At 40.4% G+C, this 24,034-nt stretch overlaps 1 protein-coding gene across 3 annotated transcripts in view; it reads right to left on the bottom strand.

Annotated features, from left to right (window-relative positions):
- Window positions 1-22,449, bottom strand: part of GRM1 (glutamate metabotropic receptor 1) — a 342,170-nt gene extending 319,721 nt beyond the window's left edge. For 2 of the 3 annotated variants that reach the window (XM_083176181.1, XM_083176184.1), the window contains exons 1-2: window positions 21,887-22,087; window positions 20,074-20,936 (exon numbers count right to left, since the gene is read on the bottom strand). In XM_083176181.1, the coding sequence (XP_083032307.1) occupies window positions 20,074-20,782 (709 nt within the window). In that variant the 5' untranslated portion in view covers window positions 20,783-20,936; window positions 21,887-22,087. Of the gene's footprint in view, window positions 1-20,073; window positions 20,937-21,886; window positions 22,088-22,320 lie in introns of those variants that run through there. The other variant, XM_083176182.1, reaches the window with a different exon arrangement.
- Window positions 22,450-24,034: the final 1,585 nt, after the last annotated feature.

Below are 24,034 nucleotides of genomic sequence, written 5' to 3'. Positions count from 1 at the left end.
TTTTCCTAAGGGAACAAAATCTTCTTTCCTCTAATCTAAACTCAGGCCCACATGTACTAGAATCCTTCCTTACAAACAAAAGGGGCACCTGACAGTTCCTTGTAATGGCCCTGACATATTTGTACATGTTAAGCATGTCCCCCCTTAAACGTCTCTTCTATAGCGTAAACAATCCCAATTTGTTTAATATGTCTTCATAGCTTAATTTCTCCATTCCCTGTATTAGCTTTGTTGCTCTTCTTTGGACATTTTACAGTTCTATGATGTCCTTTTTATAGTGCGGGCCCATTATTGTACTCTATTATAGATGCGGTCTAACCAATGCTTTGTAAAGAGGCATAATTACATTTGAGTCCCTAGTCTCCATGCCCCTTTGTATACACGCTAGCATCCTGTTGGCCTTATTTGTTGAAATATGACATTGAGCACTACACCACAGTTTGTTATCAATTTGGACGTCCAAGTTCTGAGTTACCCAGTGCCTTTCCACTTAGGTTATAACTAGCACACTGGTTATGTCTCCCAAGATGCATAACCTTGCATTTATCCACATTAAACCTAATTTTAAACTTTTTTGTCCACTCGTCTAGTTTATTAAGATCGCTCTGAAGCGCGGAGACATCCTCGATTTGTTTCAATTACGCTGCTCAGTTTTTTGTCATCAGAAAAGATGGAAGCTTTGCTGAGTATTCCCTCCCCAATATCATTAATAACTATGTTAAATAAAAGGGGCCCTAGCAAGGACTCTCTGTTACACAGCCAGTCCCCTACCCATCTACAAATTCTTAACCCTAGTCCCAAATCCTCCATTTTATTTATCAACCTCTTGTGTGGCACCGTATCAAAAGCCTTAGCAAAATCCAGGACTGACATCATCATCATAAAAGCCTAATAAATTTGTTTGGCACGAGTGATTTTTCACAAACCCATGTTGGTTAATACCGATTAAACTATGAAGCTCTTAATATTTTTGGATACCATCCCTCAAAAATCCCTCAAATAATTTACCCACTATTGATGTTAAGCTCAAAGGTTTGTAATTAGCTGGGTCATCCCCTTTTCCTTCTTCCTCTGCTATTCTCCAGTCTTTCGGTACCTTACCAGATGAAAATGAGTTCTCAAAAATAGAATACAGAGGGGTTGCTAATTCCTCCCTTAATTCCATTAGGACCATAGGATAAATCCCATCCCGATGTGGGGATTTGTTTGTTTTGATTTTGCTGAGCCTCAATTTTATCTCATCTGTCATGAAAACATTATTAAGAATTAGCTGGCTCATCCCATTTGTGGTAGCTGTATGCTCCACTGTCTGCCCTTCCCTGATGAGAAAAACGCATTTAACAGTTCTGCTTTTCCCTTATTCTCTGTAAAGCTATCACTGTTGATATTGGTTAATGGGCCTATGTTCTCTTTTATTATTCGTTTGCTATTGATGTATTTGAAAAATTATTGGGATTGGTTTTGCTCAGTGGCTATGCACTCTTCATTTTCCCTTTTAGCTACTTTGATTACCCCTTTACAAATTCTTACTGAACGCTTCCTCGTTCACATTACTCTTGTAAAATTCAAACGCTCGTGTCTTATTGTTATTGCTGTCCTTACTTTTTTGTCCAATAATGATGCCTTTTTCTTATTGATTTTACCCTTATTACCTTTTATTTAATAGTTAATGATTTGAGCACATTTTTTAGGGTTTCATACAATTCCTCTGCATTCTTCCCCTCAAATAACACTTCCCACTCAATTTCTTTTAAAGCTTGTTCTTCAAAAATGTAATAGTTTAGTCGGTCCAGTATGTTGTTGTTTACAGAAGTTGATTTCCAGTAAGACCATGTTGTGGTCACTTTTTCTATTATGTTGGTATGTGAAACTAAATCTAAATTGTTTGTGAATACTAAATCCAATAATGCCCCATTAAGAGTTGGTGTTTCAATCGATTGTGTGATAAACTGATCCTTGAGTGTCTAGGAACACACTGCTTTTTTGCTCACTTGTCTCATTTGTCCAGTCAATGTCTGGAAAGTTAAAATCCTCCATAATTAATACCTGCCCCTGATCTTCCGATTTTTTTGATTTGGTCTAAAAATAGCGCATCATCCCTTTCATTAATGTTTGATGGTCTGTAACATACCCCTATTAAAATATTATTCGATTTTTTGTTATTTTCAGTTATCTCTGCCCACATTGCCTCAGTGGTATCTTCAGCTATTCCCAAGCTCATTTCCTTCTCACACGGTTTGTAAGTCAGCAATGTCCTAAGGAGGACATTGCTGACTCCCCCAACTAAGTGTCCCTGGATTGCAGACCTGATCACACCCATTTGGACCCCTTTCTACATTTTCCAACGGTTCTCCATCTGAACTATCGTTTGGGGACTCTTGCCATTTCTTGCCATTGGGGACCTATAAAATCAGGGCTCTCCAGGACACCAGATTTGTATGGTTGGTGGGGACCTTGAAAATCTTACTTCAATATATAATTGATTTTTATATTTTTCATTCATTAATATTACCAATGTTTTTATGCATGCTGGCATTCCACATATTTTAGTACATTATCAATAAACTATTGTATTAGACCAACCAATTTGTTTTAGTTTTAGCGATCAGCGCTGCTCATTTTTTACTATTTTCTTGTTGCAGCACACAGGACTGACCATCCTGTCCTAGAGCAGCAGCTAGGTAAAGACCACTCCTGTCAAGCGCCCCTGGTCCAAACTCACTAAGTGAGAATTGGTCCCTATTGCACTTTCTTTGATTTCTTACTAAATCTAGTTTATTTCCCGACCCCTCTTCTCCAACCTCCAATCTCTCATTTACCCGTTCCTCACTACTCTGCCTTTCACACCCATATTTTCTATCTGTATCCCCCTCCCCCTATGTCTATTTTAAAGACTCCTCCAACCTTCTAACAATCCTGCCTCCCAGCACTGCCGCCCCCTTTCCATTCAGGTGCCATTCATCTGTGCTGCATAGATGGTGCCTGTTTGAAAAGTCTGACCAGTGCTCTAGTAACCCGAACCCCTATTTCCTACACCATCCCTTTAGCCACATATTAAGCTCCATACGTTCACTTTGTCTTGCTAGACTATTGCGTGGCATAGGTAATATTTCTTAGAAAATTACCTTGGATGTCATTGACTTTAGATTATGTCCTAGATCCCTGAAATCATATTTAAGGACACCCCACCTGCCACTAACTTGGTCATTTGTGCCAACATGCACCATGACTGATGCGTCTTTCCCAGCCCCACCCATCAATCTGTCCACCCGATCTGCGATGTGCCGTACCCGGAAGACAACTGACTGTATGGTGATCGCGTTCCCGGTAGCAGATTGCCCTGTCTATTTTATGGATTATAGAATCCCTACTACCACAATCTGCCTTGTTGTCTCTGAAAGCCTGATGTTCCAATTTCCTGGTTACTAGAGGACTTGTGTACATTTGGCCCCTTCATTACTCGCATAATGTGCAAAGTAGTTTCATCCAGTGTGGGTAATCTACTGGGATTGGTCAGGTATGCACTGGCCTGCCTCTTCCTCCCCCTACTGGTTGTGACCCAGCTAGCTGGCTCGTCCACCTCCTCTTGTGGTAATATCCCCTGATCCTCCAAAGTTTCCACCGTGAGATGAAAGCTTTCTTCTAATTTGGCAATGTCCCTCAGAGTTTCGATGGGCCGCTTTGGATCAAAAATCTGGACTTCCAAAGCAACCATCTCTACGCATTTCACACAGATGTATTCACCCGGGATCTTGTGATCCAACTGTGCATAAATCTGGCAAGATACGCACTGAGTGAGATTGCCCACCCCGCTCATGGTCATTTAAGGGTGAACCTTTTTTAAGGGAAATTAAGGGGGTAAAGAATCTACCACAGCTGCTAAATTCTACATTATGGAGAGAAAAAAACACACACACAGTGATGAACCCCTAAATCAATCAAAGAGTTACCACGACACTAGGAAGGAAGAAGGAAGAAAGAAAAAGAACAAACCTACAGAAATACAAATACAATACAATACACTTAAAATACAGCTGTAAAAGTTACAATACAGCATTGGTACTCCTGTGCTCTGTGTCTCTGCACTTTGTTCACAATTCACACTATTTCCTTACTAACTAATTCAGCCCCAGTCTCCCCTGCACTCTGTTCACAGATGCTGGAGCCTCAAAGCCACACACTAATACCCACCTACTACCAGCTTGAGGTATAACTCTCAGAGCACACCCTGACAGTGCTCACCATCCTCCTCACACCTTCAAGGCCCATTGCACCACTCTTACCCTTACCCTTTTCCATTTGCTCCTCCTTTTGGCCCCCTAGCTTGGCACGGCGCCCACTCGCTCTGTGCTCTCAAACACACACCCAGAGCTGCTCCCACACCCTCTCTCTGCCCCCAGATCCTGTCCTGGCTCCCACGCATGCCCACACACTCAATTGCAGTTACCTAGCGCCTACCTCAGATAGGCGCCCGCACACCCGCTGACAATTAGCCAGCATCCACCCATGCATTCATGCCTGGCTCCTGGCACCCAGCAGCTTGTGTGGAATTCCCCACGTACATGCACCCACTTGCACGCACTTCTGGCCTCCTAATACCCTCCAACATGACCCATTCCATTAGGTACAAAATGCTCTGTTCCTGGACTTCCCTGCCAGTAGCAGTTACAGAGGTTGGACTCCAGCACAGTCCAGAATTCAAAGAGGGGGTCACATCAACTGCCAGTGAGCTCAGGACAGTGATGTTTGGAGTGTCATTACGTGTGGCTCCCCTTTTTGAATATTGGACTGTGCTGCAGCCCCAACTCTGCAACTGCCACTGGCAGGGAAGTCCAGGAAGAGAGCATGTTGTACCTAATGGAATGGGTCATGTTGGAGTGTATGCTTTCTCTGTTCATTTATGCTGTTCACTAATGATCTTCAATTGCACTGGAGTATTATTAAACTGACCGGATGTGAATAGGAGATTTATTTGAAGGAGATTGGTGAAGAGGTAATAAAAAGGCAGCCATGGTCAGTAGGCAACTATTGTAGAGGAGATAATTCAATAAATAAATAAATTCTAAAAATAAACTTTAATCGGTTGCCTCGAGTGTTTTCTTGCTCTCCCGCTATTTATTCATGAAGATTTGAACACATTCCATCTCTCTTTCTGTCCTTTTTCATTGACATGGATGATATTGGACTTGTAATTAAAGCATTTGTGGCACTTATGCACGTTACGAAGAACTGGCAGCCATGGCACTTTCGTTTATTTATTTATTGCAGTGTCGCTTTCAATTACTGTCTGAAATGTTATATTTTTCCTCAGTGTTCATTTTTTCCCCTTTTTCCATGTTTTAGTGATCAATTATACAAGTATAGCGAAGGCATTTTTTACACAGTTTCTGACATTGTATGAATTGTACTTATGTCAATGTGCTTTATAAGTATTGTGGCACAGTATATCATTAGTAATATTTATTCATATACTGAAGCACCAGTAACAAACATAATACAGGTTGAGTATACCTTATCCACACGGCTGCCATCAGAAATTGTGGGGCCCGGGACTGACAAAATAGGAAGGGCCCAGGCTCCTCCTCCCCCTTATTGTTCATCCCCAGTTGCCTGTGATAATATATATATATGTATTACATATACACTGTGTGTGTGTGTGTGTGTGTGTGTGTGTGTGTGTGTGTGTGTGTGTGTGTGTGTTTATATATACCAACAATAGTGTCTACAGCACCCTTAACATGTAATGTCCATACAACAATTTAAACATGAATAAAAAATTCACTCGTAGTTTTTCAATTTTGAAGAAAGTTTTCTTTTTATTTTCAAAGCCTTGACCAGTACCCCAAGTGTCAACAGCGACCATTTGTATATATCATTTTAATAGCGCAATTTGTTGTTTGTACCCCTGGATGTTATTACCCTATAGATGTTTGTCCAACCTTATTTTAAATGTATTTATTGTGTCTGCCAAGACCACCTTTTTAGGAAGAGAGATCCACATGTTTAGTATGTCTCACCTTAAACCTCTCTTTTCTAGCGTAAATAATCCCAATTTTTTAAATCTGTCTTCATATTTTAAATTCTACAATCCCTTTATTAGCTTTGTTGGTCTTCTTTGGACTTTTTCCAGTTTTATGATTTCCTTTTTATAGTGCGGGGCCCAGAATTCTACTCCGTATTCTAGATGTGGTCTAACCAATGCTTTGTAGAGTGGCATGATTACATTTGAGTCCCTAGTCTCCATACCCCATCTTATACAGGCTAGTATCCTGTTGGCCTTATTTGTTTCTACATGACACTGAGCACTACACAGTTTGTTATCAATTTGGTCTCCTAGATCTTTTTCCAGGTCTGATATACCCAAAGCAACCCCTCTTAGGTTATAACTAGCACACTGGTTATGTCTCCCAAAATGCATAACCTTACATTTATCCACATTGAACCTCATTTTACACTTTTTGCCCACTCTTCTAGTTTATTAAGATCACTCTGAAGCGTGGAGACATCCTTGATTGTTCTAAATACTCTACTCATTTTTGTGTCATCAGCAAAGATGGGAACTTTGCTGAGTATACCCACCCTTATATTGTTAATAAATATGTTAAATAAAACGCCCTAAAAGGGGCCTCTGTGGCAATCCACTTAGTACTGGTATAATACTTGATACTGAACCACTTACTTCCACACTCTGTTCTCTATTCCGCAGCCGTTTTCCTCCCCATCCTCAAATTTTTACCCCTAGTCCAGTGGTTCCCAAACTGTTTGCTGTGGTTCCCTGGGGTGCCTCGGGACATTTGCAGGGGTGCCACGGGTTGGTGGTCCAGGGCCTATTCAAATTATTTATGGTCAATTATTTATGGTCAAAATCAGTGTCGGTGGTTGCCAATCACAAAATGTGTGTACAAATTGGAAAATAATTCTGCCCTTTGCTACATAACTGAACCAAAGAATCACATATAAACGCAATCTACTTAATTTTATACATTAAATACGTAATTTATATTTTTTATACATTATAATTTTGGCCATGGGGTGCCGCAAAAAAAATTCTGATACTCCAGGGTGCCGGGGTGAAATGACTCAAATAAGATTGGGAACCACTGCCCTAGTCTCAAATCCTCCATTTTATTTATCAACCTCTTGGCATGGTATTAAAAGCCTTAGCAAAATCCAGGAAGACCACATCTACAGAATTTCCATTGTCTAGGTTGTTGCTGACTTCCTCATAAAAGCTTAATAAATTTGTTTGGTACAAGCAATTTTTTTACAAACCCATGTTGGTTAATACTGATTATACTATAGAGCTGTAAATGGTTTAATCCCTTAAAATTCCCTCAGATAATTTACCCACAATTGATGTTAAACTCACAGGTCTATAATTTGCTTGGTCTTCCCTTTTTTTTATCCAATAATCTTTATTGTTTTTCTAAAAAAAAAAAAAAAAAAATAATAAGAATTACACCCCAAAATGAGTAAACATGGAGTGCAAGACAACAATGGTGTGTATCAAATACAATGATACGGTATGTCAGCATAGCAGGAAGTATAAAAAGAATATTTAACAAAGTCTTGAAGGTGTATTATTCGCAAAATAAAAAAAATAACCTCTCAGAATACCGTAGGCGCCATATGGGTACGACTGCACAGTAAGGATGAGAAGGATATAACATCGGACATATACATTTACCGCTATAGCCACCTGATGCCTTACAAACCTAAAATATTAGCCAGGATAAGGATAAAATATATGGAAAACAAATAATAATAATAATAATAATAATAATAATAAACCCAAAAAGAACCTCCTTGTGTAACCCAGCCCCAACTAAGGTATACTTGGAACTCACTAATCTTATATCCTCTAAATACTACTCGATGCTATATTAAACTAAACAGAACAAACCCCCCCCCCCCCCCCCCAGCATATTGAGATAAGGATATGTCAAGGGCTATAAACTTATGGCTAGGCTGAGCTAGATCCAACTCTCCCACCTGTATATGCGAATATATTACACATGATAACAAGGATATATAGTGACATACAGTGTAGGGCTGTATAGGAAAAGCTAGCTAAACTGGCAGTTGCAGAATCATAAGCTAACAAATATAAGGGATAACGACATATTTAAGAAAAATTTAAAAAAAGGCATAGGGCATGTAATAAAAGAAAGGGATATCTCAAATTTCAAATTTCAGTGCGATACAGAGTATTAGTCCGGCCATTCTTCAAATCCAGTAAAAGAAGGGGATATACAACAGGCTCTTCTCCATCAGCAAGAGAAAATGCAGGATCATTTCCACAATAAGAATACCAACAATTTCAAATTGGTGCAGAGTTTATTGAGTAAAAAAGTGAGGCAGTCCTGAGCAGACGTCAGCAGTTACAGAGCACCAAACCAGGGTTTTCAAAGAATTCTCAACTGCTGAGACAAGTCCCTGAGAGCATATGTTCCAGATATGTAGATATAGGAGCTATAGGGGTTGCGGTAACATGGTAGACTGTCCTCAGGCACTTCAGCAAGTGTATCATGAAGGAGAAATAATGTCCTGTTGCATGTCAGTAAATTTGTTTAAAAGCCTTTCTGAAGAGGAGGTAATAGCCTGCAGGATCTGGGGTAGTGAGGCTTCCATCATAGGCTTAGTAAATGGAGGGGACAAAGATGCAGTACCGAACTCACACCCACAGGTGAGCTACAGTGAAGGATGGGGACAGCTAGCCCAGGGATCCAATTATGCAAAAGTGTCAGATAGTCTGAATGCATGCAGCAAACCTCGGCCACCAGTGTCCTATTCAGACATCCAAGTAAGAAGAATGACCACAGGATATGCAGTGCAGCAAATATAGCAATGTCCAGTCCCACAGGGTATATAGCGACTATCCACCAGAATAAGTAAGCACTGATATAGTCGAGGAGTAAATGTAGAAACAGGTGCGCTGATGTTAAGATATAGTATTTGGTATATAGGATAGGACAAAGCGCCTTCACACCAATATAGAGGCAATGTTATATGCAGGGCTATTTTTGTGCCGGAACACCGTTCCTGAAGCTGACCTGAAAAATCAGGTCACCAGGAACGGCGTTCCGGAACCTCCTGGACTAGCCCTCGCAGGCCCCGCAGCCCCCGTGGTGGTACGGCGTACCGCCATAAGAAAAACCTGAGCGCTTCCACTGCGCATGCCGGGGACTGGAGCTCCTATCGCCTTTTGTACTTATGCACTAAGCATGGATTTCTGTCCGGCACTGATACAGCTGCTGTGTGATGCTGCCACCCCTACCTGTATCACGGGCACCATGTTGGTGTGATGAATGGGATGCGTCACGGGGAGTGTAGCAGGCGGCGTCGCCTGCCCGGGAGAGTGCGTGGTGTGGGAAGGAAGCCGGAGACGCCGCTGTACAATGTTGCTGCTCTTCCAGGTCAGTGCCAGCTCATCGTGCTATTTCTGCGCCCTCATGCTAGTAGCAGCAGCCGCAGCTTCCACACACCTCTTCCGCTCCCTGCTGCTCGTATGTGCATTTATGTCTGTCCTAGGATTAACAACTAGCTGGGTACTGCAGTGCTTTAAAATGGGGTTCAATCTTTAATGCTTCTATACAGTATTTGTTAATGCATGGGCATGGCCTAACGTCACGATAGCCAGACACTGTATCTTCACTGTGGGGGGCATTTGTATATCTGCACTGTGGGGGGTATGTGTGTATCTGCACTGTGGGGGTCATTTGTGTATCTGCACTGTGGGAGTAATTTGTGTATCTGCACTGTGGGGGGGCATTTGTGTATCTGCACTGTGGGGGGGCATTTGTGTATCTGCACTGTGGGGGGCATTTGTGTATCTGCACTGTGGGGGGCATTTGTGTATCTGCACTGTGGGGGGCATTTGTGTATCTGCACTGTGGGGGGCATTTGTGTATCTGCAATGTGTGGCATAACATGTAATGGACTTTACGAGGTGTGGCAGAACATATAATGGACATTACGGTGTTTGGCATCATGTATAATGGGCACTACTATGAGGAGGAAAAATGACATAATGTAATGGGCATGAATCAAGGTTTTTCTTGTGGTGGCCAATTCTCGGCATGCAGGTTGCAAAACTGCGGTATAAGGTAGTCTTTTCTTGCAATGCTGTGCCCCTTGCAGTGAGGCTACACCCCTGTTTTTTGGCAATTCTCCACTTTTCTGCTGGGGATTGTTATGTAACTGGCACTGCTTGGAGGCATTGTATGTTTAAAAAAAAATGTAATGCACCGATTGATGCCCCGCCCCTTTTATAGCTCCTCTCACATCACCGCCCACTTTCTGTCCTCGCCCACAGTTCCTGAACCTATTTTCCTACAAAAATAGAACTGGTTATATGTAAGAGCAGAAGAGCTGCCGTGAAGATGGAGGAAAATGTATTTCTGAAAATACAATGCGTCACTCCCCTTGGGAGTATATGAGGCAGTAATAAATGGGTTGTAGTGTTCAAAATATATAGAAGCCCATATTAGAGATACAATAAAATATAGTCATATATCGTCACCCCAGTTTTGGGAAGCAGAATCTGTGAGCAGAGTATAGAGTAGATCGCCTGTACAGAGCACGCTGACTGTTCACGCTGAGGGAAGATGGCAGGAACTTCCATGCCTCGCATGAATAAAGGAGAAGATTCCAAGTGCTCAGCAGGGCTTCACTGCAGCATATAGGGTACAGGACTCAGATCCAGCCGAAGCTACGGACACAGGCGCTGCAGAAGGAGAAGGTCTTCAAAGCACGTGGTGCAGCCTATCCTGGCTCTGTACCACGCACCACAGGGCTGAAAAGCTGGTCTCCAAAGAGCCAAAACATTGCAGTCATCAACTCAAAGGGTGCACCCTGCTATCCCAAGGTGGCAGGTAGGATATCGACTCCCCAAGGAGGAGGCCAGCAGGATATTTATAAGGTTGACTTTGAGGAGATCAGCACCTTCCGTGCTAATCCATTGACATCATAGCCACGCCCCCCCCCCCCCCATTCCTTTTTTGATTATTGGTACTCCTTCTGCTACTCTCGAGTGGGTTCCACTGTCTGCATCTCCCTAGTAAACACAGATGAGAAAATTTTATTTACCAGTTCTGCTTTTTCCTTATCCTCAGTAAAGCTATTTCCATTGATAATGGTTAATGGGCCTATGTTCTCTTTTATTATTCTTTTGATATTTATATATTTGAAAAACTTCTTGGAATTAGTTTTGCACTCTATGGCTATACGCTATTCATTTTCCATTTTAGCTACTTTGATTACCTCTTTACTTCTTACTGTACTTATAGAATGCCTCCTCATACCCATTAGCCAAATGTCGACATTTTGACTGATGATCTTCCCCATGTCGACCTAATGACCATGCCAACCTAATGACCATGTCGACCCATCCCCATGTTGACCTTCATACATGTCAACCAAGTGGTGTCGACCTAATGCTCGTCAGCCTAGTTTTTTGTAGACCTAGTGACCATATACCAGCTCATTTCCTTCACACAAGGTTTTAAGTTTGTTCTTACATAAAGGCACACCCCCCTTCTATTTTCCCTGTCTTTTCTGAAAAGGGTGTATCATCCATGTTTATAGCCCAATCGTTTGACTCTTTGCACCATGTTTCTGATATACCGATTATATCATAATCATCCCTTGTGGCCAGGGTTTCTAGTTCCCCAATTTTGCCTGGCAATCTTCTTGCATTGGCCAGCAAGCATTTCAGTTAACTTTCTAACATTTTCTCTTTCAAGGTTTGTTTATGCTACTGATTTCTACCTCGATTATCTCACCTTCACACTCCTCATTACTCTATTTTTTTAACCCATAGTTCCCCGCTCCTCACTACTCTACTACTATGTTTTTATACAGCATAAATGCAAGATACCTCATTGAAATAGAAAAATATTCTGAAATACGGAATTATACATTATCCAAAATGCTTCTGGTCCCGAGCATTTTGGATAAGGGATACTCAATCTGTAGTATAGCAATGCATTTGCATTTGAGAAACATGTGTGGTTTGTGAATATTCATTGTGAAATGTCAATTCATCTTCTGAAGCACTGCCAACAATGAGGTCATTTGTAAAATGCGAACTTTGCTATTACACTTTAAACAATAGCTCAATATTTTACAACAAGACTACTGTATTAATTCAGCAGGAAATATAGATGGTTACACCACAAACTATTTTCTGTCACAACATTGCAATACTTACAGTATCCCTGTGGTTATATGTTTAACGAAGACCAATTGGAAGTTTTAAAATTTCCCATAGAAACATAGAATTTGTCAGCAGATAAGAACCACTTGGCCCATCAAGAACCACTTGACCCAATAGCTGCAATGCCTGATATAAGGCAAAATATATGATATAATATGCACAGTGTTCTATTGCAGATATAAGACAGTAATATTACACATATTAGAATAACTCATCCTATTGCTTGATAAATAAAATAATGAAATTCAGTTTGACCATTTTAACTGCACATAAAGTAGTGTTGCATAGACATATGATACTTTAATTGAATTTTGGTCATGTTATGTTGCCATTGACTGATTGTTTAAACTTTTGACTAATCCTAAATGGAACATTTTAGCTGGATTTTGCTAAAAGTAGACACAAAATCTCAAATTGATCCAGTTTATATACATTTAAATATTTTGCATCAATAACAACTTTGATCGTGTTGATATTAATAAATATTAATTCTGAAAAATGATCCTATCTTTGTAAATAAAGCTTAATAACTTGGGCTTCATCTGAATACTTATATCATTTCATGTGAGTCATTGTGCAGATTTAGATTTATATACATTATACTGTATCATACATTTTGAAAACTGTAGATTTGCTTAATTATCACTAGTGTAATATCTCACAACTTTATGTTAAAGAATGCCACAGGCAAAATAAATACTTGAAATACCTGGATAATTATAGAAAAGTATTTTTTTCGACTACCTAAAACATATTAAGTTATCTTAAAAGCGTGCAAAACAGGTTCACTCGCTTCGTGTTGCTTAGATTTTCCTACGGAATCAAATATCACATAATGGGGTAAATTTACTAAGATGTGTATTCTACTTCACATGTGATGTTGCTTTGGGCAACCAATTAGAATCTAATTTTTATTTATTTTGCACCCTCTAGAAGATAAAAGACAGGATCTGATTGGTTGCCCATAGCTACTTCACATGTGAAGTAGATTACACATCTTAGTAAATTTCCCCCATTGTTTTATAAAATAACAAACTTCCTGTGTTTGGGGGGAAGATTGACAACCTATGTAAAAATCCCAAAAATGTATTGTAGATAATGTTTTAAACTTGAAATCCTTCTTAAATGTAAAAAAACTGGGCTTTGTAGCGTGTAGATACAGTACATAGAAAATATAGAAACCAAAAGGAGGCATTGCAAACACTGTAACTATATAAATAAAATAAAGTATTTCCAACATTGGTCACTGATTCAATGACTCTGCTTGAGTTTAGTTTCAGTAAAAGCCCAACAGCATGAACTTGTCTTACTTCATTTATGATAACAAGCCGGAACCACCTTGACTGGTAGCTCAAAATCTGGTAATTCAATATCAAACATTATATATTAGACAAACTCATACAACTAAATATAATTTTTAGCAGGGAGATCATAGCTAAAGTTGTAACCAAAGGGATTGGTGATCCCTATAGCAATCTACATTTTAAAGGGCTTACACAGAACTTTATTGTGGTTTAAAACAGCACTGTGACGACTGCAAAGCCTACTATAATCCTAAATAGGAATCTCCTTTGTGTTTTACTTCTCTACAACTAAGAAATAAAATATTAGTGCGTACGTTTATTGATAATGGCTAGAACAATGACAAGCTAAATTGGATGAGAATTTCTGAAATATGATAACGATATTGGGAAATAAAAAGCTACAGTATTGGAATAAAAAAGGGAATATAAAGGAAATGTTCTCATTTTAACGAGAAAAAAAAATTACTATTCATAGACCCAATAATAAAAATGAAGCGTTACAATTCATATTATAGGACTAGCTATTATTTATATGTCAACATAAACCCTCACACGTACATATTTTATAGTGTGTACAATAGATAATATGTATATTTTACATATTGTAAGTGAGACAAAATGTAATGTTTGTACAATAAGGGCATGTATCATAACTTAGCTCACGTAACATTAAATGAAGATAAATGCAAGTCATGTCACACACACTGACCTTTACCTCTGGCTAGACTATCTGTGACAGGTAGAAGCAAAAGAAAAATGATGCATACGTCTTAATACTGTGAATGACCGAAATGTATGTTGCTCATTTTAGTGACCAGGGGCCAGATGTACTAAGCTTAAAATGTGATAAAATTGAGAGTGATAAACTACCAGCAAATCAGCTCCGAACCGCGATGTCACAGGCTGTGTCTTAAAAATGAGCTGATTGGTTGGTGGTTTATCACTCTCCACTTCACTATCACTTGTCATGGCTTAGTACATCTTGCCCCAGATCATATTGGACCAGGTAACTGAAAACTTAACTAGAATAAGTCTGAGCTGCCATGATGTTACTGCCCTAAATGTAGCTTTATTTTACACTTCACAAAAATAAGTAAGCCCCTTATGTCTTAAATATCCCTTTCAGACATAAGGCAAAAACCTGGGCTTGTTCCTGTGCATGTGCATAGTCCCAGGTTCTGCTTATGTATGAAAAGGTCTGATCCAGGGTAATCCAACATACAACACGATCAGTGCCTCGCTTATGTGCAAAAGGTTTGACCCAAGTCTTGATGACCCATGCCATGCCTAAATAAAATGCATAGGCAGGGACAGTAGCCAGGGCCGGCGCCACCACTAGGCAGCCTGGGGGCGCCGGCCACTGGAGGGAGGCACTTTGGAGAAGGTCAGTGGTGGTGCCAGGAGCCAGGTGAGCGGCACCCGTGGAGCCAGGTGAATGGCAGATGCAAATCCCCCCTCCACCGGAGCAGGTCGGTGGCGGCACCCCCACCCGCGTGACTTGGTGGCTCCGCCGCCACATCCGCCTCTCCCCCCAGAGCAGGTCGGCGGCGGCCCACTCAGGCAACTTGGCGGTGGCTGCATCCACCCCCTCCCTACCCGGAGCAGGTCAATGACACCCCCCGTGCCACTCGGCGGCCGCCGCATCCACCCCCCCGGGCAGGTCGGCAGTGCCCCCCAGCGGGTGAGTGGCCATGACAGTAGTACTTGGACATGACAACATCTACAAGCATCCACTATAAGCCAGAAGACCTGGGTCACTGGATGACCTGGGGCCAGCATTTAGGATGAAATGTAACCCGGGTTATCACACATGAAAGTAACCCGGGTTATCACACATGTGTAAGTACAGAAAACCACAGCTTCAACACATGCTCAGTGTCCCATGCCCAAGAGAGGATAAACTCTGATTAACCTCCAAGTTAATGTTTGGATATTATACACATGCTTTTTATATGAACTGTTTGAAAATAATATCAGCTGATTAAAATATTTTTTCACATTCACCTCCCTCCCTTTAGTTAAAACCTCCCTGTAACATCAATTCAGCAGTATTTCCCTAATCAGACTAACTACTGACCTCTGCTGGCAGAGCTACAATTGACAGCCAGATCCTGACTGGAATAGGTCAAAAGCAGTGGTACAGTAGGTATCCTGTGATACGCCAGCTTTACTGTAGAACTATACATTCCAGCATGCCTTGCCACAGTTTTAGTGTGTCTTAATAGCAAAACTATGGCAAATCATGCTGGGCGGTCTAGCTCTATAGCAGATGCAGGGGGGGATGTACTAAGCCCTGAAAAGTGATAAAATGGAGAGTGATAAACCACCAACCAATCAGCTCCTACTTGTCATTTTTCAAACCCATTCTGTGACATGGCAGGTAGGAGCTTATTGGCTGGTGATTTATCACTCTCCATTTTATCACTTTTAAAGCTTAGTACATCTAGCCCATAATGTCTCAGATTACCTACCATTGGACTAATTATGAAGTAAGCTAGTAGATAAATAGTACTATAAGGAAATCTATACATTTTAACATTACTTAAACCCCACTTTCATTGAATCACTGTAAATATTGATAGAAAATATCTTAATGTATATAATTTTGAAACTACTACTTAGGCTTAAATGTATACAATTTGTTACCTGAGATATATGGATATCTCATTATAGTACAGTTCAGAAAAGAGAATAAGGTTATACTCTATGTGATGATGTTTTCAAATATGCATATGCCGATATGGACAGAATGATTATGCCTTACATAATATGTTACAGTACATTTGTAATGGTAGCAGGATTACTGTCAAATAATTCCCAATTCTAAATAGTAGATATGACCACATTAAAAAGCACACAGGTGGCAATTCACCTGTTCTAGTGTGAAAAAAACTGCCTACCCTGGCTTTTAAATTACTGCAAGCTAGTGTGTTGCATTTTGGAGAAAACAACATGTTATAGAAGAAAGGAACTTATTTAACACTAGCAGCTGAATGCATGAATCCTCTCAGAAAATTTACAGTATCCTCTGTTGTAATGCTTGCCATCCCAGTGAAACTCACATATATATAAGCTTCCTCTACTCTATATGTGTGTTATAAGTTCCTAGCTTTTTTTATTTTTTCAAAAGCTGGGATACCCAGGTGAACTGCAATATGCTCGGCCCATAAAAACCCACTTTATTGGATGGCAAATAAAATAAAACAATTTTTATTCTAGATGCATAAATAGTCTGAATTTAAATAAAATAATGTGACATTTCAGTTCTGAAAAAGGCGGACTGTCTTAAAAAAATCAGGACAGTCAAAGACCTTATAAGTATCCATTGTATATAACTTGCAGCTGCACAGTTACATTTGCTCAAAACTCACACTGGGTGAGATTTAACAGGATGAGAGATTTGGTAAATAATCTCCAGTTTTTTTAAAGCGACAATCAAAAAACTGGAGATTTATTACCAAATCTCTCACTTTCTGAATCTCTCATCCTATTAAATCTCACCCTCTGTCTCTACACAGAATACTTGATACTATGCGCAAGTTGAATGTGAATGGGTAGGAATTGTTCTTCACCGGGACAATATTTGCAGGGATGGACTTCCTTTTAAAATAGCACGCAGTATGTTCAGGGGAAAAGTAGATACAAATAAAGATAATCCAGTTATTTATATGCTCTCCATAATATATTCATATTGAATATCCTACTGTATATCTGCGTTATAACTTCATATGTTCAGTTCCTGTAAGATACAAACTCTCCTTGAAGCTATTATTTTTGAAACACATATAAAGGATGAAATGCTAACTAACACTTTACGCTTTACACTTTACGCAGTAACAATACAAGTAAATCTCTTAAAAATGGTATGTAAAAAAATCAAAATCCTTTCTCTACACTTACACTTAGTAAAACTGATAGTTATTTACATATGGTATCCATATAATATATACAGTATGAAGATGTCTAGACTGACTCATTCAGAGAACACTGTACTTGTTGGATGAATTAAGGCAATTGGTAACATCAATACCAGTGTTGTTTGAACCGCTTACTAGCCTGAACACATTACAGATAGGCTTATGACTACAAATTATTAGTAGGCTGAATGTGTAGGGTCTTAGGTTTTCAATAAAAGCACAGATTCCATCATAAATCACTATGTCAACTTTTAGGCCAGTATTCAATGCCCCTGATTCTCCTCTGTTTTCTGCGAATCTGCCTGTTTTCACTTAAATTGCGATTCGCTGTATTCAACGCTGACTGTTCGCTGAAAGCGAACAGCGAATGTCAGCCAATTTGCCGTTTGATACTCGCCGCAATTCGCTGGTGTATTTCAATGGGGTTTTTACTCTAATTTGCCGAAAGTGTATTCAATGCTCAAACGGAGAACTGCTTTCACCGAGTTTCACCGTTTTACATTCGTCATCTTTTTATGGTGAACTGAACAACTGTAAAATAAATGTGATTTTTTGCTATCTTCCAACTTTATTCTTTAATTTTTGGATGGCCCATGATTATTTAATTCCTGTACAAGTGCCATAATGATATATATTTATTTTTTAAAGCTATTATTTTTTTTCACCCAGAATGCATTATTCTGACCTGATTCACCTCATTTACCCATGATTCTCCGCTCCTTCCTCACTCCTCTGTTTGGCCTTTAAGGGGATAACAACACAGCTTTTGCAGTCTGCTGATTGGAGTCCCCCTGCTGTGTTGTGCTTGAAGACTGATTTGTGCCTTCATCCTACCTGGGACTTGGAGCATTTCACAGGTGAGTGTCGCTCCACTTGGGGTGGGGATGGGCCATATTCAATGTGTCTGGCATGGGGGTTAACGATCCTCGTTGAATAACCACTGAGCCGGCCACTCTATTCATCGTTCCTGGTTAATCCATGCTGTCAGAGGACAGTGAGGCTGGCGGCAAATGTAGAGAGCGTGCTGCACTTAACCGCAAGTCTCACTGTTTTTCCAGTAACATATGCCATTTCCTCCTTGTACATAAAACGGATCAAGCGGGAATCTGTGAATGTAGTGAAATATTGACCCTGCGAGCTGTGGCTGCGAGCATGCACCGCTGCTTGAAGTCACAGCTCGTCTGCAGATTATAATACATCATAGCCCTAACAATACTTCACTTATACCTTTTCTTTTCTTTCAGCCTCTTCAACAGAAAATCAACTGGGACTTACACTTGCCCAGGACTTACACCTTATACTGTAAACTATTAAAGAACAAAAAATATATATTTTGAAACTTCCTTTTATTGAATTTTTTTTACAAAATGTTAAAAGGTCAACATTTCTTTCTTCCACCCCGGTATTGCCCCTGCACCCCCAAAAAACAGGCAGCATCAGTAAATACATTGCACCTTGCATAAAAACATGAACAACTGCACAAACACAAAAATAGACACAAAATCAAAATGCAATGAAATAAAAACACACCCAGTCCTATGGGGGGGCGGGGGGGACATGGGAGGGGGGCTCCCATCCTCCCCAACCCCCACCTCCATAAGCCATGCTGCACCTTTGAGGGGGGGGGGGGGAACACCATTTAAAAAAAACTGCACTATTTAAAAAACAATGCCCCATTTTAAAATGGCAACCCAGGGCCACACCCAAAGCATGGTGGGCCACCCTGACCTCGCCCCAGCACCCCCAAAAACCATGCTGCCGCCCAAAATACATTGCCCCCTTACATTAAAAAAATCATGAAAAACTGCACAAACACAAAAATATCTACAAAATAAAAAAGCAGTAGAAATAAACACACCCAGGACATGTGGGGGCCAAAAACCCACTCCCCACCTCAAACCCCCACCCCCAAAAGCCATGCTGCACATACAGTATGGAGAAAAAAAAGCACCTTTAAAAAAAATGTACCATTTAAAAAAGGACCCATTTTAAAATGGCAACCCAGGGCCACACCCACAGCATGGTGGGCCACCCGACCTCACCCCAGCACCCCCAAAAACCATTCTGCCTTACGAAATACATTTCCCCAGTACAAAAAAAACATGAAAAACTGCACAAACACAATAATATCTACAAAACCAAACTGCAGTGAAAATAAACACACCCAGGACATGTGGGTGCGGCAGGAAATTCGCTTTTAAGAGCGTACAAGGGTGGGAAAGCAGACTCCAGCCCTCCACTCTGTCTCCTCCAACCCCAGATTGGCTATAATTCACTGGCAGGGGCGTCAAACCCCGACTCACTGAATAGGGTGGGCGGGCAGGTGGGGAATCGTGCACAGGATTCGCTGGCGTGCGCGAGCCGCAGCATTGAATACTGGCCTTAATGTCAAGCTGTTCAAAATGCAGCTATGGTGCTTCCTAGTCTGAATCCATAGTCAAATCACAATACTAATAGGGAATACAATAGCACTTTGGGTAGAATTCAAGTTTAATATTAACAGGTCATTGAAAAAACATTATGTTTTGGTAACTGTAGCATATACACTTTACTGGTATTTGCTGTACTAATAATTAAATATTGGTTTCTAATAAAACATAATAACAAAACATCAATGACTGACAAGAAGTCTTACCTTCTGTATGGACAGCTGACACATAAGTCCAATTATATCTTTTCACTATGTCCAGCATAGCCTTGGCCTGAAGGATGTCAGAAGGAACTACTCTCAGGAAGTATTTATATAGGGTTTTGTCACTAAGGTCTATACTTGTTGCAGAGTAAGCAATCTGTGGGATGTCAAAAAGTTGCAGTAGGTTTTGGACTTGGATAGCCACTGAGCTTGACCCTGGTCCAATAACACCAGCAATAGGCCTTTTTATTCTGCCTTGAGGTGTTGGGGTGGCATCTAAGCACTTACTGATCCCATCTTTGTCATCTCTCATTGAAATAAGAGAATCTCGTATGAATTCAATACTCTGCTCCAGGGCTACAGAAGAGTGCCAGCAGGAGTCTCGTATCTCTGTCCCCAGTGTAATATTAGGCAGCAAGGTCTGATCCATGTTGATTTGATCCAAAGTGTGAAACATGGCTTCCACTCTCTGAATGCCATATTGTTCCCTGATCTCTCCACACTTCCTCTCTGGTACCCTTTCAGCTGGTGGCTGGTGGTGGACAGAGAATAGGGCTCCTATAATTATATCTCCATCCATTCTGGCCACTGATCGTGGGGAAGAAGCACCTGAGAGAAGAGTACCCTTACTGACACTTCTGTACAGGACATCTAAAGTCACCATCATAAGCACAACCAGCAAATGATCAAACATCTTACAGAAGGACGCCATGCAGATCCACACAAGTTCAGAGTTGTCTAGAAAGTGTTAGTCCACACGGTAATGTTTCTTAGTCACAGTCCAGTGTTTCTAGATCCTGACCCAACAACCCTAAATGAAATGGATTGAGCTTATACCTAAGGACATTCTTCTGGACACTTATGACCTGTAAAAGAGACATGGGGAAATGAATGGTTATTGAACAGCATAATTTCAGATGATGTGAATGTACAATTTTCATATATATATATATATATATATATATATATATATATATATATATATATATATATATATTATATATATATATATATATATATATATCTTCTGTGGTTGTTTAGCCTTTCTGTAATACTTATACATTAATACTGCCCAGTATATACTGTATAACAACATTGGCTATATGTGACTGTGGGTCTGCATTTTGTTGCATGTCAACTTCAGTTTTCATCATGAGAGGTTGTCATCTGGCTGCTCTAGGGAGATGATATGGTAGAAAATAGTCCTACATCATCCTTCACAATTTATGTTAAAAAATGCTACTTATTTATCTTGCTCTTTTGGCAAGGTCAGAACTAGTGCATGCTGAGCAGCTACTAAATAAAGAAACATTGCCAGAGACAGAATCTATTATGTCTTAAATAAAAACTTCAGTGGAACGAAACATGTCACAATTGTGTAAACTAGATATATTTCTATCATTGCAGCTTACAACTATATGTCCCCACAGCATACATAACATATCAACCACAGTAGCTAAAAAAATAAAAAGTAGTTATTTTTTTCCTCTCCCAAAAGACAGCTATTGTGTATTGTGTATGTATATTACAGTTATCGAAGCAGATCAGCCATAAGCTTATGCACCCTTTATGTATTGAAAAATATTAATATGCAAGAAATGTTACAGAAATGTTACTAAAGGAATTCTAGCAAGAGTACAAGGAAATTGGTGAATGCCTGCACTTTCTAATGTGCCTACATGCATAGACTATTAGGTATCTGGAAAAGAATATATCGTCTAGCCTTATATGCATGAGAGGATTATAGGTGTGCGTCCTAGACCTGTTTCAGAACCACGGACAGCACTCCAGCTGAGCGCAGCTGTAACACACTCACCCAGACAGTGCAGGGAAAGAATGGTCCACTCCCGTCCATAGCCACAGTTGCCTGTGATTTGCACAGCGCTTGCTTTCTTATCTCGCTCTGCATATATCTCTCTCCCACAGACACCAAGCCCCCACACACATTCAGCAACCCACACACATAAGCAAATCCAACCACCAGTTCATTTTTCTGCTGTGGGCGCAGTGACTTGTCTCCACAACTGTTACCTGGACTAGATCTCCTACTGACCAGTGACACAGGGAATCACTAAGGAATAGGAATTAGATTAGATCACTGATCCTATATACAGTACTGTGTTTATGCGCTTTTAATATGAACAATACAATGAGTGACAGAATGTATGGTGACAGATAAAATCCTGCAGTAAATGTGGGTTTGTGTATTATAGCTAAAATATTGACTTAAAGATTAAAGTTAAGACTTACCTGGATGGGAGACACAGAAATGTTCCTGGATCATATCGTTACTCTGAGCACAATCTACTGCACTGACACAATACGATGCAGACACAGTATTTTGTCTGTACTCTAGTGCCCTCTTTCTTCAACACTGTTTCACCACAAGGAAAGAAAGTTTAGTTCAACATGTACTGCCAAGTCACTGCTCTGTGGCGTCTGTCAGTGTTCACGTCTCATACCGCACTCATACAATTGTATAGCAACAGAATTGCCTATACTACAGAATGATAGCATTTTAATATACAGTATATGGGCTGTACAAACTACATTTCCATATCTCACTAATATCATCAGTTTTTCATTGCTTTTGTTTTATTATTAAAATGATCTTAATAGTATTTTTTTTTATTAATAGTGTTTGCCAAATATTCTATACGCCATATACAAATAGAATAAAGCCTGATGTAGAGATAATTGTTTTGCTACATGAAGCAAATACAAATTTTGCTACCAGCTTATTTAATAACTAGAAAAGCTCAGTAATGAGTTGAGTAGACCTGCAATATGGTTTAAATATAGATTTGTATTAACATATTTTGATTGTGGCTAAGTACAAGTATTAGTGAATTGCATATGAATAAAAGTTTACCAATGCATTTCAAATATGTTCAATATTAATGTCAAAAGTTGACTGAGGGATTAAGTAAAAACCGGACAGGACCCTGGAATGCCGGACCGGACAATACAAGCTCCAGAATGCAGAGTTTGATCTCCAGGCCGGCGTTCCCGGGGTCCTGTCCCTCGGGGGGTGTCCCATCTGGGGGTTGTCTTGTCCAGGGGGAATGTCTGTGATAGCTTTCACCAGGGACATGGGAAAGGGGAGATTACAGCCACCCCATGTGGCCAGAACCATTCCGGATCATACAGGCAGGCTTTATTAGGTGGGGGACCAGCTCCTCTCCCTGGTGACAGGTCTCACAGGCAGCCCCCCAGACAGGACACTCCCGGACAGGCAACCCCCCCCCCCCACCGGACCGGACACTACAAGTTCCGGAATGACAGAAGTTAAGCCTGTCCGGTCCAGTATTTGGGGTTCTGTCCAGTCTGGTTTTTACCCATACCCGTTGACTGACACCTGGTTCTTGTGTCATTACAGTTTGTCGATGCAATGTAATATAAATACTTAGTAAAAGCCTGCAAAATGACAGCTTCTTCCATGTACTTTCACTTTGAGCTGTGATGGATTTTAGCCGACAAACAAAATTCCTAACTCCACTCTCTATCTATCAGCTCCCTCTCTCTATACCCACTTACATGTGCACATCCTCACCATACACTACATGAGTCCTGGTTTGTCTCTTCCAGCGTGAGTGACCCCAAGTGCAAGCACATGCTTCCTAGTATTGGACTTCCAATCAATTAGCTCCAAAGATGGTGCTATAATTCTTGATTTAGCTGAATCAGGAAAGCGATGGAATAGACGGACCACTCAAACTAGTGAAATACTGGACTCCAATATGACAAATTGGTACAATATATTTTTAACACACTGTAGATTACATCGAGACATTCCTCACTTAACGACCATGTTCCATTCCTACGACCCGGTCGTTAAGCAAATTGGTTGTTAAACAAACCTATATAAAACCCCTTAATACTTCTGAGACGCGGGTCGCTAAACAGTCTGGACGGGTTGTTACTGTGAGAGGGTAGGCGGGCAGGTCGTAAAGCAGAGCAGGCG

Source organism: Crinia signifera, chromosome 3, assembly GCF_055691185.1.
Source record: "Crinia signifera chromosome 3, ASM5569118v1, whole genome shotgun sequence".
Lineage (NCBI taxonomy): Eukaryota > Metazoa > Chordata > Amphibia > Anura > Myobatrachidae > Crinia > Crinia signifera.
This window is presented reverse-complemented; position numbering and strand designations above follow the sequence as displayed.